Source organism: Scatophagus argus, chromosome 23, assembly GCF_020382885.2.
Source record: "Scatophagus argus isolate fScaArg1 chromosome 23, fScaArg1.pri, whole genome shotgun sequence".
NCBI lineage: Eukaryota > Metazoa > Chordata > Actinopteri > Scatophagidae > Scatophagus > Scatophagus argus.
Genome location: NC_058515.1, coordinates 2,165,722 through 2,180,907, shown reverse-complemented (window position 1 = coordinate 2,180,907; position 15,186 = coordinate 2,165,722). Strand labels below are relative to the sequence as shown.

Below are 15,186 nucleotides of genomic sequence, written 5' to 3'. Positions count from 1 at the left end.
TAGACTTCTGTTCAGCCCTATATCTTATCATGCAAGTTGACTTAGTATGTTATGACCCCCTGTTTGGTGTGTTTGTTTTACAGCTGGTTTGCAAAAAATTGTATTTAAAGTTCTTCAGGTTATCTCATGTAACTTTATTATTACTTTATTGAATATGATGAAAGGTATTTCCATTTTGAGAATAAATAATTAAATTATTAGAACAGGAACTTTGTATTGGGACAATTATGTACCTGATAGAGAGTAGAAATGTACTTCCTTTTGTAACAGGGTCATAAAACTGTTTTCTATTAAAGTTTAGAGATAAAATATACGTCATGGTCATTGAATGAGATGGGCCAATTAAGTGCATTTAGTAAGGTCAAATGTCTTATCATTGGTGGAATGTTTGGACATTAGTAAACATTACACCCACAGTGGTCGTATTTCCATCTACTAATGCAGCTTTTTCTCCCTGTGGTTTGCTCCCTTGACTCTGATTTGCCAATCAAATGAACCAGGTGCATCTGAGGTTTGGTTTATACCCAGCAGTAATAAGCTCTGATTTTGCATTTGCCAACTGCCCTCTCTCTGTGCTCTGATTGGCTGTTGCCAGGCAGCTGCAATGGTTCACTGCAGAAACACAAAGACAAAACAAATACAGTCAAAACAAGAAAGCAAGCTGTAGAGCAGAGGCACTGCTGTATGGAAAGCACTGTTTGCCATATTACTCATATGATTTCATTCATCAAGAAAATAATTTCAAATAGTACAAGGGGTTCAAAACACAGAGAGACAGACACACCTATGCACAGCTTTGTTTCTATCACATTTGGGGATATTACATAAATTTACATTTAAATCATTCAAACCATAACCTAAACATAACCTTACCATAACCTTCTTCTTTAGTCTTTACCCCAAAGTGAAGTTATAGTTAGGGTGACTTGCCGTTTTCAGTGTAAAGGTTGCTAGCTCAAGGGTTGTGGTTGTTGGGAATTTTGAAAACAGTAACACCCAGTTAACAGAAGGGAGGAAAATGCCACCTGGAATTGATGGCCAATGGCAGGCTTCTACCAGCAGTCTATGGCCAGTGAGTCTGACTACTGTAGTAGTCTCTTCATGACAAGATAAGATGAACCTTTGTTAGTCCTGCAGTGGAGAAATTCTCAGACTAGTTGTCGTACACATGAGCTAGCGAGACAACACTCTCACTACCCCCATTTGGACGCCAAATGAGGGAATGTCTTTTGGAAGAATGAATATCATCCCTCCAGTAGAGACTTCCAGTACCAGCTCTGAGGCTGTTCTGGAGGTTCATGGTTAGAACAACACCTTACTGAGACATCCCATCCCATCTGTAGTTCACTAACTTGTCTTACTCACGTTGTACCTGTGGGACATTCCTCTTTGAGTTGAAGACATCTAGGGGAGGTTGTTTGTGTGCAGTATTTTGGCAGTACGTATAGTGTGTGTCCTCCAGACCAGAACCCCTAGCCTGGTTTAACAGTCCAGTAATTTTATCTAATTTATGACACGCTGTAGACAAAATCCAGGTCCAGGTTGCAGGCACGACAGTCTGAGCAAGGAAGCCCAGACTGTCCTCTGACCTCCTAGGGGGGGTCACTGAGGTGTTCCCAGGCCATAGTGTCCTGGGTTTGCCCTAGGGGCTTCTCCCAGATGGACATCCCCGAAATAACTCCCCAGGGAGATGTCTGGGAGGCACCCTGATCACATACTTCATTTTCTTTTCTAACAAGTTGTCCGATCATCTGTTCACCTTGTCAGACATTTAGGAATGTCTCAGTGATTCTCACTTTTCATAGTAATTTGGGGAACTAATTATTATGGTCAGTATTGCCAAAATAAAAGTGACAATTCACATGATCCCTCCATTTCACAAGTTCTTCCAGTTTCAGTGTTTTCATGAACTTTTAAGTTACAAAGTGGGACAACATGGACGCTACAAAGAAAATACATTGTATTTAATTGCTCAGAGCTTTTAAACAACATGTTGATACCTGTTAATACTTTATGTTACAAAGTGATTTCGTCCTAGATTTACAGTACATTTCCCTAAAACCACTAAAATACTGCTTTGCTTGTTTTCAGGGCTAACATTAATAACTTTTCTAACTAATCAAGCTCACTCTACTTGGACAACAATTATTTACTTTTGTCCACCATTTTTCTGTGCACATGACTTCAACTCCTATTATTCCAACACTATGTAGATGTACTATGCAATAGTTGAGCTACACAGTACCAAAACTAATCTTAGATTCTTTTACTGTACATTTTCCCACCGTCAAAGTTACATGAAAATTTTTATTTATTTAATTTTTTTATTTTTATTTTTTTTTTGCAGGGGTGAGAAGGGCAGAGGGCTGGGGTAAACGGATGGCAGGGAGTGTTTGCAATGACTGCATGACACTAAAGAATGCATTTACTCCTCCTCAGCTTCTCCGCTCTCCCTCTCTTTTTTTTCCTTTTTCCTTCCTTCCTTCCCTTCACCTCCTCAAACCTTTGTTGAGGGTAAAGGTTTAAGAGCTGCCCAACTCCCATGTGCTCTTCTAACTGCTCGAGCAGCCTTGAAATGTAAACGCTGACCGATGGAAATTGATTTGAGTGAATGACATGTCTGTCACCTTCTGGGAATGAACGCCTCAGGCAGAATTCAAACGAATGTGCAGGCAATTTGTTTGCAGTGTATGAAGAGTCATGCAAGCTATAATTCATTTTGGGCTTCTAAATGTGTGCGAGGAGGACTAGAAACACAAGTGTAGCAGTAGCAGTATTACAAAGGAATTTGAATAATTTTGAAATACAGTGTTTGCTGTGATATCAGGACAGTTAGAGGTGTCCAGGTCTGGCTCTTTTTGTATTGACAGATACTCCATAGAATTCTTCCAAGGTCTTCATAAGAGGTGCAACAATTACTTTATTAGTCATTAGAAATGCCAGATATTTTTATAACTGATTAATCGTTATAGGTATTTTTCAAGCAAACATGTTAAACATTTGCAGCTTCTTAAATGATAGTAAATTGAAGATTTAGGGTTTTAGACTCTTGGTTAGACTAAAGAAACAATTTCAATATGTCACTTTGGACTCAGGGAAATTGTAATGAACATTTTTTGAACAAAATTTCTGACATTTTATGAATTAAATTAGGCAGGTTGATCAATAATGAAAATAATAGCGACAGCCCGGTTCTTCATACATCCTGGTGTGGCTTCTCTGGTGACACTCAGGTGTAAGCTTCAGGGAATATACTGTATATACTGTAGAAGCTTCTTTTCACGTTTTAAATCTACCTGTCTCTGGATGCTTTAAGAGGCTGGTCATCTTCATGTCTAGTTCTCATTTGATAATTGAAAAAGATTCAACCATCTTTGATTATACATAATATGGGTGTGTCTCTTACCCACTTTGTACAACTGGGTTCTGAACCAAAATCACATTGGCACCAAATGTTACTAAGAATTTAAATATAGCAACAGTGCTTGAGAGGGAATTTATAGTAAAATGAATCTACGTTGAGAAGCTCAGAATGAATTATGGTTTGTGTGACTGCTGTAGTTGCAAAATAACTCCTCCCCTTTTGTATTATTACTGCACATTACACCTCATTCAGTTTGAATTGATTTACTTTGATGAAGGATTTATCCTCTCTGAAACTTTCCTGAGGTCCCGCCCACCCTCTTCCTGTTGGTGTTTGGCATGAGTCACAGTCTGTCTCCTCCAGCCAGGCTTGCACGCCCAATTTGACCACAGCCCACCAGCATCATCTTGCTGGGCTGAGGTCAGTCGTGGCCACTGACTCAACCTGACTATAATCAGGCTCAACATGAGTGTGTGTAGAGGCTGGACTCTGACTCTGACAAGCCATCCTCCAATAGACATTTATCTGCTTGACTGGACAGACACTGCAGACAGCCTGTAGCACAGCTATTAGTCAACAAGCTCAGTGTATGACATCAGTATTATTTTATTACTCTGTGAACTATACTAACATTTCCTGCTGCTTAAAAGCTTGTGAGCTGCCCGCAACACAAACACAAGAAAATCTTCAACACTTTCAAGTGTCAAGTGTCAGTCAAGGTTAGTCTTTATGTCAGTCTATTAGTGTGGTGCACTGAAAGTTTTTCCTCTGTGTCTCTTCACTCTAAGCCAGAGAATTTGCTCTTAGCCAGCAAGTTGAAGGGGGCAGCGGTTAAACTGGCAGATTTTGGCCTGGCTATTGAAGTGCAGGGAGACCAGCAGGCATGGTTTGGTGAGTATACCGCTTTAAAAATAGGTTTTGTTTTGTGATTCTGTGCTACGCTTAGGATTCATATTTTCAAAGCTTTAAATGAATACATTTCAGTGAAAAGGTTGTTGGCATTTAGTATATTTCTGTTTTGTTTTGTTTTATGAGGCAGCAGTAAAATACTACACAAATCTATTACATAAATCCAATTTCAGACATCTGTAATTCCCTTCATTCCCTTTCAGAAGACAGTGTGACATTTGCGTGCTTATTCTCAGCTACTTTTTTCAAGAACAGTTAACCCGAGATAACTGAAGAAAACGGGACAGTGTCGATTTTTATTGTCCTAATTTTCTTCAAATGATTTTCTACCATGCACCTTTTTACCTGTCTGAAGGGACTGGGTGTGCCACTGCTTTCGGCTCCTACATCAAGTTTGGATTGAATGGATTTCAGCCTGTTTCTTCTCCCTGTTCCCTGTGGATCAGAGAAATAATTGCTCTCTATTCCCCCAGCTCCAGCCTCCAGCTGGAACCAGTTCATTTTGTCTTCTGACTTTACATCTAGTCTTACAATGTTTTGCCCTTTGAGGGTTTTTTTTTTTATTATTATTAAGTAGGTTGTTTGACGCTGCTTTTGAGCCTAACTACACACATACACAGGGATGTTTTCTTACAAGCTTGTTATCCTTGCCTCATGAACATAACTTAACCTTTAAACTGGGGGTCCTAACAAGCTTTTGATAGACTTTACCATGCAGGAGCTGGTGAATTCAGGGTCAGACTAAACAAATAGGAAATGTGTTGCACAGTCAAAGCTTTTATAAAACAAGAACAGGTTGGTCTGTATGGTGTATTCATGTGTGTGTGTGTTTGTGTTTTCCAGGTTTTGCCGGGACACCAGGGTATCTGTCTCCAGAGGTGCTGAGGAAAGATCCCTATGGCAAACCGGTTGACATGTGGGCCTGTGGTAAGACTCTGGGTTAACTTAATGTACCCTCATCCTGATTACCTCTCGACACAGAGTCAGACTTTTTAAATAATTTCGCTGCTCATTTTACAGTGACCCTACATCAAAACTAATCTGAAATCTGAAAACCTAGTTTCCTATGATAGTTTGTTAATGTATAGTTTGTCATCAAAGATCCGTTGTAGCATTGGGGTTTAGATGCCATTAAGATTTGACACTGCATTGTTTGGAACTTTACACGAGCTAGGTTAGCAATTTCCTCTTGCTTCTAGGCTTCATGCTAAGCTATGCTAATTGTCTCCTACTGCCGGCTCTGCAGTGAACACACAGGCTAACGCACAGAGATTGATGACGATCTCTTCATCTCACTTTAGGAAAGAACTAACAAGCACGTTCCCTGATTGCTGCTTCTTTAAAGCCCTGTAGTCTGTGCTGCCACTAGGGGACACAGTTCAGCACAGTTAACAGTGAATAAACCCCCCCCCCCCCCCGACGGCTCAGACTATACTTAAGACTATAGAAAGTGAAAGAAAATTGCAAGAGTAAACAATAAAGAACTAGTTGTTAATAGTTTTCAAAGTCAGTGAAACAAGGAAATTAATATTAGTAATAACTATGAGCCCAGAATCTGGGGGTTTCAAGCAGTCCTGTAAGGTTTACAGTTTACAATCTGGACTCAGTGTTTATAAAATTCTGACCATGGCCTTGCAGGAATGTTGTAGTAATTTTAATGGAAATCAGCTGTATTTTACAAAGTGTGTAAGCTGTCTGACTTTTACCCACATCTTACCCACAAATCCATATTTCTTCCACACATTATCCCCTTTTAAATATCAGCTGGCATAAATATAACTGTCATTTAAATCTTGCCCCTCATCAACGTTGGTATCCAGCAGCCAAGCCATACACTTCAAAGGATGATTAGGTCATAGTACATTAAATGTAAACCGTGAGCGCTGATGATGTATTAAGTGGTTTTGGTTTACAAGCCACCATGGAAAGTCCAATACACCTCTTGTCAAATCATAACACCTGGCTACAATTGACACAATACAGTATAAAGTGCTTTTAGTCACTGTTTAATTATTCTTTTAGTCCTTTTTGCTGTGTGTGCGTGCCTGTGTGTGTGTGTGTGTGTGTGTGTGTGTGTGTTTATGTACTACAGAGCAGTACAGAGGGCTCTAACCTCTTGAATTAATCATCACTGACATTCATTACACACCATTCTGATGGGCCAGGTCACCTGGTCCTGAGATGTCAAACACACACAACATGTAAAAAATACACACGCACACGCACCCTCTCACACACTCACACTCCTTTCCACACACCTGTGCTGACTCACTCAGTCCACTGAAACAATAGGCGGTGTTGTGTTTGTGGTCAGACTGTCTCGTCGCCAGACAGAGTGCCTTTCATCTTTTCCTGGTGACTGGCCAGCCAATCAGAAACCACCTTCTTCAACAACACTAGCAAACACAAACACCTGTTGTATGTCTGCTCTCGTGCTCTTATTTATTTACACTTCATATCATATGTGTTTCTATTTCTTCAACTCTGATCTCATAGACTGTTGATGCAAAATTAAGGATTTTGTTTGTGTGGGTGTGTAGGTGTGATCCTCTACATCCTCCTGGTGGGATATCCTCCATTCTGGGATGAGGACCAGCACAGACTCTACCAGCAGATTAAAGCTGGGGCTTATGATGTGAGTTTCATAGTGGCACACACACACACACTTTTCCAAAATCAAGTCAGTTCAGATTAAAAAAAAAAAGTAATAATAAAAATTCACGACAATCCAGATGTAAAATCACAATGTTATGCCAGCAATAAAATCAGTTTGTTTGTGTTGATTTGTATTGTCCTGACTGCAAGCAACACTGCAAGTCATTCTGAGGTGAACATTTGTCAAACACCCCGTTTCTATTTATTCCTATGACATTTCTGTTTGTTATTATTTATGTGTTGAATGCACTACGTCATGAACAAGGAAGGGTTGATTGATGAACTCGAAATGAGGACTTATCTCTGAAAATACGTCCTCGTTTAACTATAAAAACTGAAATAAGTTGGGAAATACGTTACAGTGGGACAAAGCGAGATCGTCATGGAGCTGAAAGCTTCTGATAAGAAAATTACTCATCTGCAGTGAAGAAATATCTCAAATTCATAATATAAAACATGCGTTTACTGTTTAAAAGTACAAACTTAGGAATATAGTGGGTACCTGCTGACTGTTAGGTCTCCAGCCTGATTTCCAGAGCACAGCTGATGTTTGAGTGTCTTGTTTACTGATGTTATGCAATGTGACATAATAGTTGGACAATCGCTTGCTGTTTGGAGATAGTGTAAGTACTTTTATTCAAAATAATACAACTTTATTCTCAACTGAAGTGACCCTATAACTCCATTGCAGTTTTATATCTGATTGTAGGAAGTAGATACTGTACATACTTGTCAGTTAAAAGAAGCATTTTGCTGTTTCCTTATCCAGATGTAAGGACATTTACCCTTATCTGATGCATTCAATGCCCCTTGGCAAACTCTGACATAGCAGACAGGCTGTAGCTCTGTAAACACTACCTGCTGTTTGTTCTCCACTGCACAAGCAGCCACATGACTGGGAGGAGGAGATGGAAATGGAGATGGCTTGAATATGGTCAGAAACTGTACTGTTAAACTGGTTTAACAGAATAGCTTTGCCCACTCTAAGAAGTGAAGGCTTATGAAAGAGGATGAATGTATACTTGATGTAGCCTGCTGTTATTAATGAAATGAAAAAGCTTTAAAATGTTGGAACTCATGCATGTTAGTACAGGTAAAACACTTCAGTAATAACATTTTCAATATGATATGATACATCATCACAAACACTCCCTCAGTGCTGGACATTTTTTGAAATTAAAAATCAGTACTGTAGTAGCACACTTTACTTTTGGTACTGATACACACATCAGCCATATCAGCATTCTGGATGTAAATGTAAGATGATAATAAATGTATTTATTTGTCAATTTCCTTCTATTTTTGTTGATTTTAGTAACAAATTTCCGTGTTTTCTGGAGTATAAGCCACTAACCTATAGCGACTATAAGCTACTTTTTTCCCACGCCTTGAACTCTGCGGCCTAAACAACATCTATAGATTTTTACGTTCTAACGGCCTGGTGATGCGAAGAGGAACACACTAGTTTTAAGCGTAACTTTTAACAATCATTTTGCGCATCATGCACACACCCTCATCATGGAAAACACCCGAAGAAATGCATATGATGCAGCTTTTAAGTTAAAAGCAATCAAACTGGCTGTCCAAGAAGGAAATAGAGCTGCTGCATGTAAGCTTGGCGTAAATAAAATAAAAATATTATTAAAAATATTAAAATATAAGTATTAATAATACAAATATTGTATTTTTATTATTTGTACTATTATTTGTTTTTTTTTTTTAATTTGGTGGGTTCGACTTATACTCAGGTCCGTTCTATAGTCCGGAAAATATGATAATAACTCAAATAATTAATAACCATTTCTGAAAGCATAACTTGAGCAAAAACAATATCAAGCAGACATTCACGTGTTCGGTGGCGGCACGGTCATGCAGTGGTTAGCGCTGTTGCTTCACGGCAAGAGATTTCCAGGTTCAAACCCCGGCCTGGGCCCTTCTGTGCAGAGTTTGCATGTTCTCCCTGTGCCTGCCAGGTTTACTTCAACTTCCTCCCACAATCCCAAAAACCTGTACATTAGGTTAATTGGCTACTCTACATTGTCCCTAGGTGTGAGTGTGTGCGTGTGTGCTACTACTGTTAACGTTACTAGCTACAACCACTCAATTAGAGTGCCATTCATGGAAACTGCTAAATCCAGGCCTTGAGTTTGATGCGTGTGCGGTAGATGTACATGATTGGACACTGTGATGTCTAATCCTGGAACAGTTCCCTTCTCCTGAGTGGGACACAGTGACTCCAGAGGCTAAAGACCTGATCAACAAGATGCTGACCATTAATCCAGCCAAGAGAGTGACAGCCACCGACGCGCTCAAACATCCTTGGATCTGCGTGAGTGTCCCATGCACGCAAACATTTTAACGTTCACTCTAAGATAGGTCTTTTTCTAACAGTAAAATGCCTGTGAACATTCTGTGTTCTTAGCAACGTTCCACTGTGGCATCCATGATGCACAGACAGGAGACTGTGGAGTGCCTGAAGAAGTTTAACGCCAGAAGGAAACTCAAGGTGAGTGACCACAAGACCGGCTTTATAAGATGAGACAAATCCCTCAGAAGACCTATCAGTTCTGTTGCTGCGTTCTTCTCTGAGGAGAACATGAATAGGTTTGGTGTTTTTTTTGGCTTAAGATGATACAGAAATCAGCCAAATCCAGTCTTGGTCGCCAGAACATGTAATTATTAACCTGTCAGCCTGTGGAAATATTGGAGTTTGTTCCTCTCAGCGTTCACTTCTCTCTCCCTAGGGTGCTATCCTGACCACTATGCTCGCCACTCGCAACTTCTCAGGTAGGACTGAACCAGTAATAATAAAGACTGCCGGCTTGCTCCTGTTTGCTTCTAGTCCTGCCTAAAATATAGGTCCTTCTTGGTAGAAACACCATTCCGATGACAGTTTGTTTTCCCAACTCTGTCTGTATTATGTATTTATACATTGTTTAAAATGCTGTTCATTTGACTGCTGCTGTTTGTCAAATTTGCAAGACTTTTGAGCCCCATAAGCTCCATCTGTCCTCCTTTTTCAGTCGCTATAAGCAGAAACTGAATGACCATACAGATCGATACAGTCCCATCCCCGTGTCTCTTTTAAAGGGCAAACCACTCAAACGGAGTTCAACATCATTGATTGTTTTTCTTCATAACAAATGACAGTCAAGCTTTCAGTTTTATTTCCAGTTTCTGTTTTGGTAGTTGGCAGCATTTAATTCAAGTGTCATTATTCCCTTAGTGTTTACTTTTGTTTTTCTTCCTTCCCCCTCTTGTGTGGTAACTCATGTGAAAGGTAAGAGTTCTCTTTGTGTTTGGCACTTCTTCACAGTGTCAAACTACACTGCCAGGTTTGGTCCTGAGGCATGCCATGTCTTTTAAAGCACCATCATAGGGCTTTCAGGTGAAACAGTGCATCTGTTGATGGCCATATTGGAGGAAAAGAAAACTAATAAAAACTAATCTTTTCTTCTGTCTAAACTGCTTGTATGACATGCGGATAATCAGAAAGTGGTGGTAATATAAAAGCTTTGCCACACCTTGCCCAAAGCTGTCAGTTTTTCAGTTTTACCAGTCATGAAAACCAACAGAGAACAAAAGTGTTACATCTAATCTAGATTGCTGGTTGTTCTCTAACACTGTCAATAAGACAATTGGTGTCATAGTGTCCATATGTTACATGATATTGAACATCTCCCTTGTTAAAGCCCCAAGGTGTAGTATTTTAAAATTAGCGCTGTGTATTGGTAAGATCTGGTAATATGATGGTATCATAATGTGATATATTTTGGGATTCTGTAAGCAAGGTGACATATTGTTTCATATACATGTGTCCTAACAATAGGATTTACGTGATTCTGTCTCAGTTGATGTTATATTGGAGTGGAAGCATCAAAAGACTGAAAATAGATTACAGCACTGCTGTCTAGCTGTCAGGGGCTTAAACACAGCGATTATAAAGCAATTAAAAATTTATACAGTGTTTAGGGGAATTGATACACTAGCGCAAAACATAAAACTGCATTACTCACTCATACACTCGTATTTGAAATGTCCATCCATCCATCGCACTTATCCATCAGGCGTTAGCCTATCCCGGCTGACAACAGGTCTGAGGTGGGCTGGACTGGTTGCCAGTCAATCACCACACACACTCACATATTCATACGGAGGGGCAATGTGGGATGGCCAATTAACCTTAAAAGCATGTTTCATTGATTGTGGGAGGAAGCCGGAGTACCCAGAGAAATCCCTCGCAGGCACAGGGAGAACATGCAAACTTGGCACAGTAGGGCCCGGACCGGGATGTGAACCTGGAACCGTCTTGCTGTGAGGCAAAAGTGCTAACCACTGCACTACTGTGTCGCCCCTATTTGAAACCAGAATGTCTGTCATTAGAATAACACGATGATTAGGCTTAAAAATGCTACACAATGGGGCTTTAAACTTACCTCACAACTCATTTAGTTTGAGCTGTGCTGAAAAGATTTTATATTGTAATTTTTTACCTCCAATATGGCTACTAATCTGTTGTCACTGCAAAGCCCGTATCAGTTACTGAACATGCTCATGTCTATGGCTTGACAAATCACTCAATGCCAGTAATCCTCTCATTGCCGTAGAGGATTCATAAAACCCTTGAAACCTTCGTGCTGCTCTCCCTTCTACTACCAATTGTCTCTTTGTGTCTCCTTGTATGTTAACTCACAAAGCAGGTGGTCTTCACTGGCCACCAAAACCTTAAGTCATCATCATTTAATCTTCTTTTTCCAAATCCGAGGTGTTTTTTTTAAATCATGTGTTTGAGATAAAATATGCAAGTGCTTGAGTGAAAGTGGAAAGAGAAGCTAAAGAGCTCAGTTTCCTGGACACTGCTGCTGTGACTGCCTGGCACTACTCACAGTGTCTCCTATTGTCTTGTCAGATGGATCTAATTGCATGTTCCAGGCTAATGATTAACCAAGTTTTATTTCATCTCCTGACTTGATTTACATTTTCCTCTTCTGCTTCCATTTCTACCAGGTCCCACTTTGAGGTTTCTAGAAATTGTCCAGCCTTGATTAGGTGCAGTGCGTATGTGTGTGTGTACATTTTAATTCCCGCTGCCCACTGATTTCCTTTCATTGTTATCTTTTTCTCTGCAGCAGCCAAGAGTCTGCTGAACAAAAAAACAGATGGTGTCAAAGTAAGTTCAGCTTCCATTTTGCTCTTCACTCTTCTCTGTTCAAAAAGCTTACATGTCCTTTCTGCGTGCATACTGTGATAATGGATATCACAGGAAAACTCAGGTTTCAGCTCATGCTTAAGCATTGTTCTCTGAATACTTTAGCATTGTCCATGAACTGAAACTACACTACAGCTTGGAGCTTAAGATCAGTGAAATTAGTCCTTCCCAATAGGGTATGACTAATTTATATTATCCCCCTCTGCTTTGTCAGTGTGTGTGAGAGAAGAAGGAGCATCTGCTGCCTAAGCTCAGTGAACTGTTGGAAACTTCTGATGATTAAAATTATGATTCAAGGGTGAGAAATGAGTTCTCCACTCAACTGTCATATGATGAAAATCCTCGACTGACACCACCCAGGAATCTGTGTGTGTGTGACACACACACGCACAGATCTATTTACACAGTCACTTTGCTTCAAGGTTAGGGTGAGGTTAGGGTTAGGTTAAGGTAAGGGTTGGGATTAGGCAAGTAATGTTTTTGGTAAGGTTACGGGGTGTAATGTGTGTGTGTGTTCATGCTTATCCTATGATATAATAGTATAATAATATAATTTCACGCTTGTGTAGGATGTTGATTAGCCAAAATCTGTGTTACTCTTCTCTTAATACCTCTCTGTGTGGTATAAAGTTTCAGTTTTAGAACTTTATACCTAATGTTCTAAATTTATAATATGTAAGCCCAATTCTCACTCTCCTTTTAGCTCTGGTTTGGTCTCCATCAACATGAGAAAATTAACTCTTTCCATAGCTGTTAAGTGCTCCATTTTTTTATCAGTCACTAGTTGTGTCTGTGTGATGTTTGGTGCTGGGCAGATATCCGTTTATCAGAGAAACAAGACTGATATGAGCTATGCAAGTCAACTATTCAGTCAAAGTAGTATAAATCCCAAACAAGAGGCAGACAGAAGGCTAAGAAGCTCAGCAGAGCTGCAGAGTTGACGGTTCTCCCTAATCAACTGTTGACATCTGCAATGCTCTGAATACAACTGGCTCATCTTTAAGTGCTTCTCTTTTCAAAGGATCATGCTTATTATAGCCCTGATTCTGAGGTATTTCCCTTTTAAATGTGCTTCCTTTTTAATCAAGCTCGCCTGAATGATTAATGTGTTTCTTTTTCTGTTGACGAGCTTTTTAATCTGGCAGCCGTTTATTTGTCTTTTCTGAACTGCTGTTCCTGTTTTCAGAATTTGATTTCAATATGAACTTAATGCGCTTTTATAAGTCAGCGTTGATCACCTTTTTCCCTCCTATTTCATTTGGAGGGGCTTACCTGGTGCATGGAGTAAATGCACCTCTATATGAGTCCGAACTGCACTTTGTACATTATAGCAGATATTTCAACAAACCTTGTATATAAAATCAGGCATAGATTAATTTTCTCTATTGTTGTGTTGTGGCTGCTCAATGCAGAAGAGGAAGGCCGACGGTGCAGACCATTTGGGGGTAGGACTGAGCTTGCTGCTGCTTGTTAGCCAGACTGATTGCTGTACTGCATAGTTAGCAGTAGAAAACCCCTTGTATTTAAATTGTACTACAGTGCTGCTGAAGGATGTAGGATGAAGGATGGATACAGTCACTTGGTATAGAGGGTGTAGCTCAACTTCCAGGATACCCTCCGTTCACCAATGAGATACTGGGCTATTCCATTCATATATTAATATTTTGGACTGATTTTACGTTTAGTCAAAAAACACAATTGTCTTCTATACTTCTGATCATAGCTGTAGATTCTGCAGTATTTTGTTCAGTAAATTTGGATGTTTTTTCATCACTGATGGAGAGTTTACATTCTACAATTTAAAAAAAAAAACTTTGGACCCCTCCAAAATATCTGAAATAAGTAACTGAAATAAATCCAAATAATTAAAAAAATAATTAAAAAAAAACTCCCTTTTATTATCATATTGGACTATTGGATTAGGGTGCTAAGTCTTCATTATGGCCCTACCTCACTCATGACCAGTTTGTTTACCTACTAATGAGCTACTAATGTAAGACATCTTAGCATACAGTAATAACTAGAATTTAACACAGTAGAAGCTTCATTCTGGCTATGCCACTGTACAGACTCTAAGGTTGAGCAGATCAACAGAAAGTCTTTAATTTAATCTTCAGTCCTTGGAAGTAGAGAAGATGGGACTGTAATTATTACGTTTTCTCAAATGGTTTTGTTCCAGGCCAGAGACTCGTGGAGAAATGTTAAAACTTTAATCAAATCCAGTATGAGTAACACAAGACTCTTTTTTTGGTAACTGCATTAAATGCACAACTTTACCAACTTTAAATTCTTTATAAAACGAGTTCCAATCCAGTATCTCTATCTTGCTCAGTCTCTCATTGAGAGAGATACATTATACAAACAAAAGTATTTGCATAATGCAAGGTCCATAAAGACATGGTTGGATGTAGAAGAACTTGACTGGCCCACCCAGAGCCCTGACCTAAACTCCATCGAACTGGAATGGTGATTGTGATTGCGACGACTCTGTATCAATGTCCATGTATTTAGAATGCAATGTCATTAAAGTCCCTGTTCATGTAATGGTTGTGACTTTTTCATCTATTCGTACTATGAAGTCAGAATTTCAGATCATTCAGTCCTATTCCCAACCAATTCCTCTATTTTTAAGCTACAACCTACAACCTAATCTTTTAAACTGTCTGTTGAGAGTATCCATTGCAGCAGCCTGTGGTGTACAGGTAACTGGGCTGAGCAGCAGCTGCTTGCTGTCTGAAAACACCTCAAGTACTAAACCCAGGTGATAGGCATCACATCTGGGTAATAGACATCAGAACAGCTTATTGGAGGCATGGTAGTCAGGATATGGCAGCCACAAAACAGAATACCATAATGTCAGTACATGAAGAAGGCAGCATGAGTGCATCAAGTAAAAAAGTCAGTTCAGGCATCTTGTATCATTGTAATGCAGTGAGGACTTTGACCCTGCCTCTCTTCATCTAGCTGTATTATATTAACTCTTCTCTTGATGAAGTTTGGTTTCATTTTTTCATGCTGTTGGGGCTTTAATTAAAGGTGCTTTATCTGC

At 39.5% G+C, this 15,186-nt stretch overlaps 1 protein-coding gene across 8 annotated transcripts in view; it reads left to right on the top strand.

Moving 5' to 3' along the window:
* camk2d1 (calcium/calmodulin-dependent protein kinase (CaM kinase) II delta 1) overlaps positions 1-15,186 on the top strand; it is a 76,015-nt gene that overhangs the window by 44,163 nt on the left and 16,666 nt on the right. For 4 of the 8 annotated variants that reach the window (XM_046380294.1, XM_046380295.1, XM_046380297.1 and 1 more), the window contains exons 7-13: positions 4,153-4,255; positions 5,117-5,200; positions 6,814-6,908; positions 9,135-9,257; positions 9,351-9,434; positions 9,673-9,715; positions 12,061-12,098. In XM_046380294.1, the coding sequence (XP_046236250.1) occupies positions 4,153-4,255; positions 5,117-5,200; positions 6,814-6,908; positions 9,135-9,257; positions 9,351-9,434; positions 9,673-9,715; positions 12,061-12,098 (570 nt within the window). Of the gene's footprint in view, positions 1-4,152; positions 4,256-5,116; positions 5,201-6,813; positions 6,909-9,134; positions 9,258-9,350; positions 9,435-9,672; positions 9,716-12,057; positions 12,099-15,186 lie in introns of all 8 variants that reach the window. The other 4 variants (XM_046380293.1, XM_046380292.1, XM_046380296.1 and 1 more) reach the window with 1 other exon arrangement.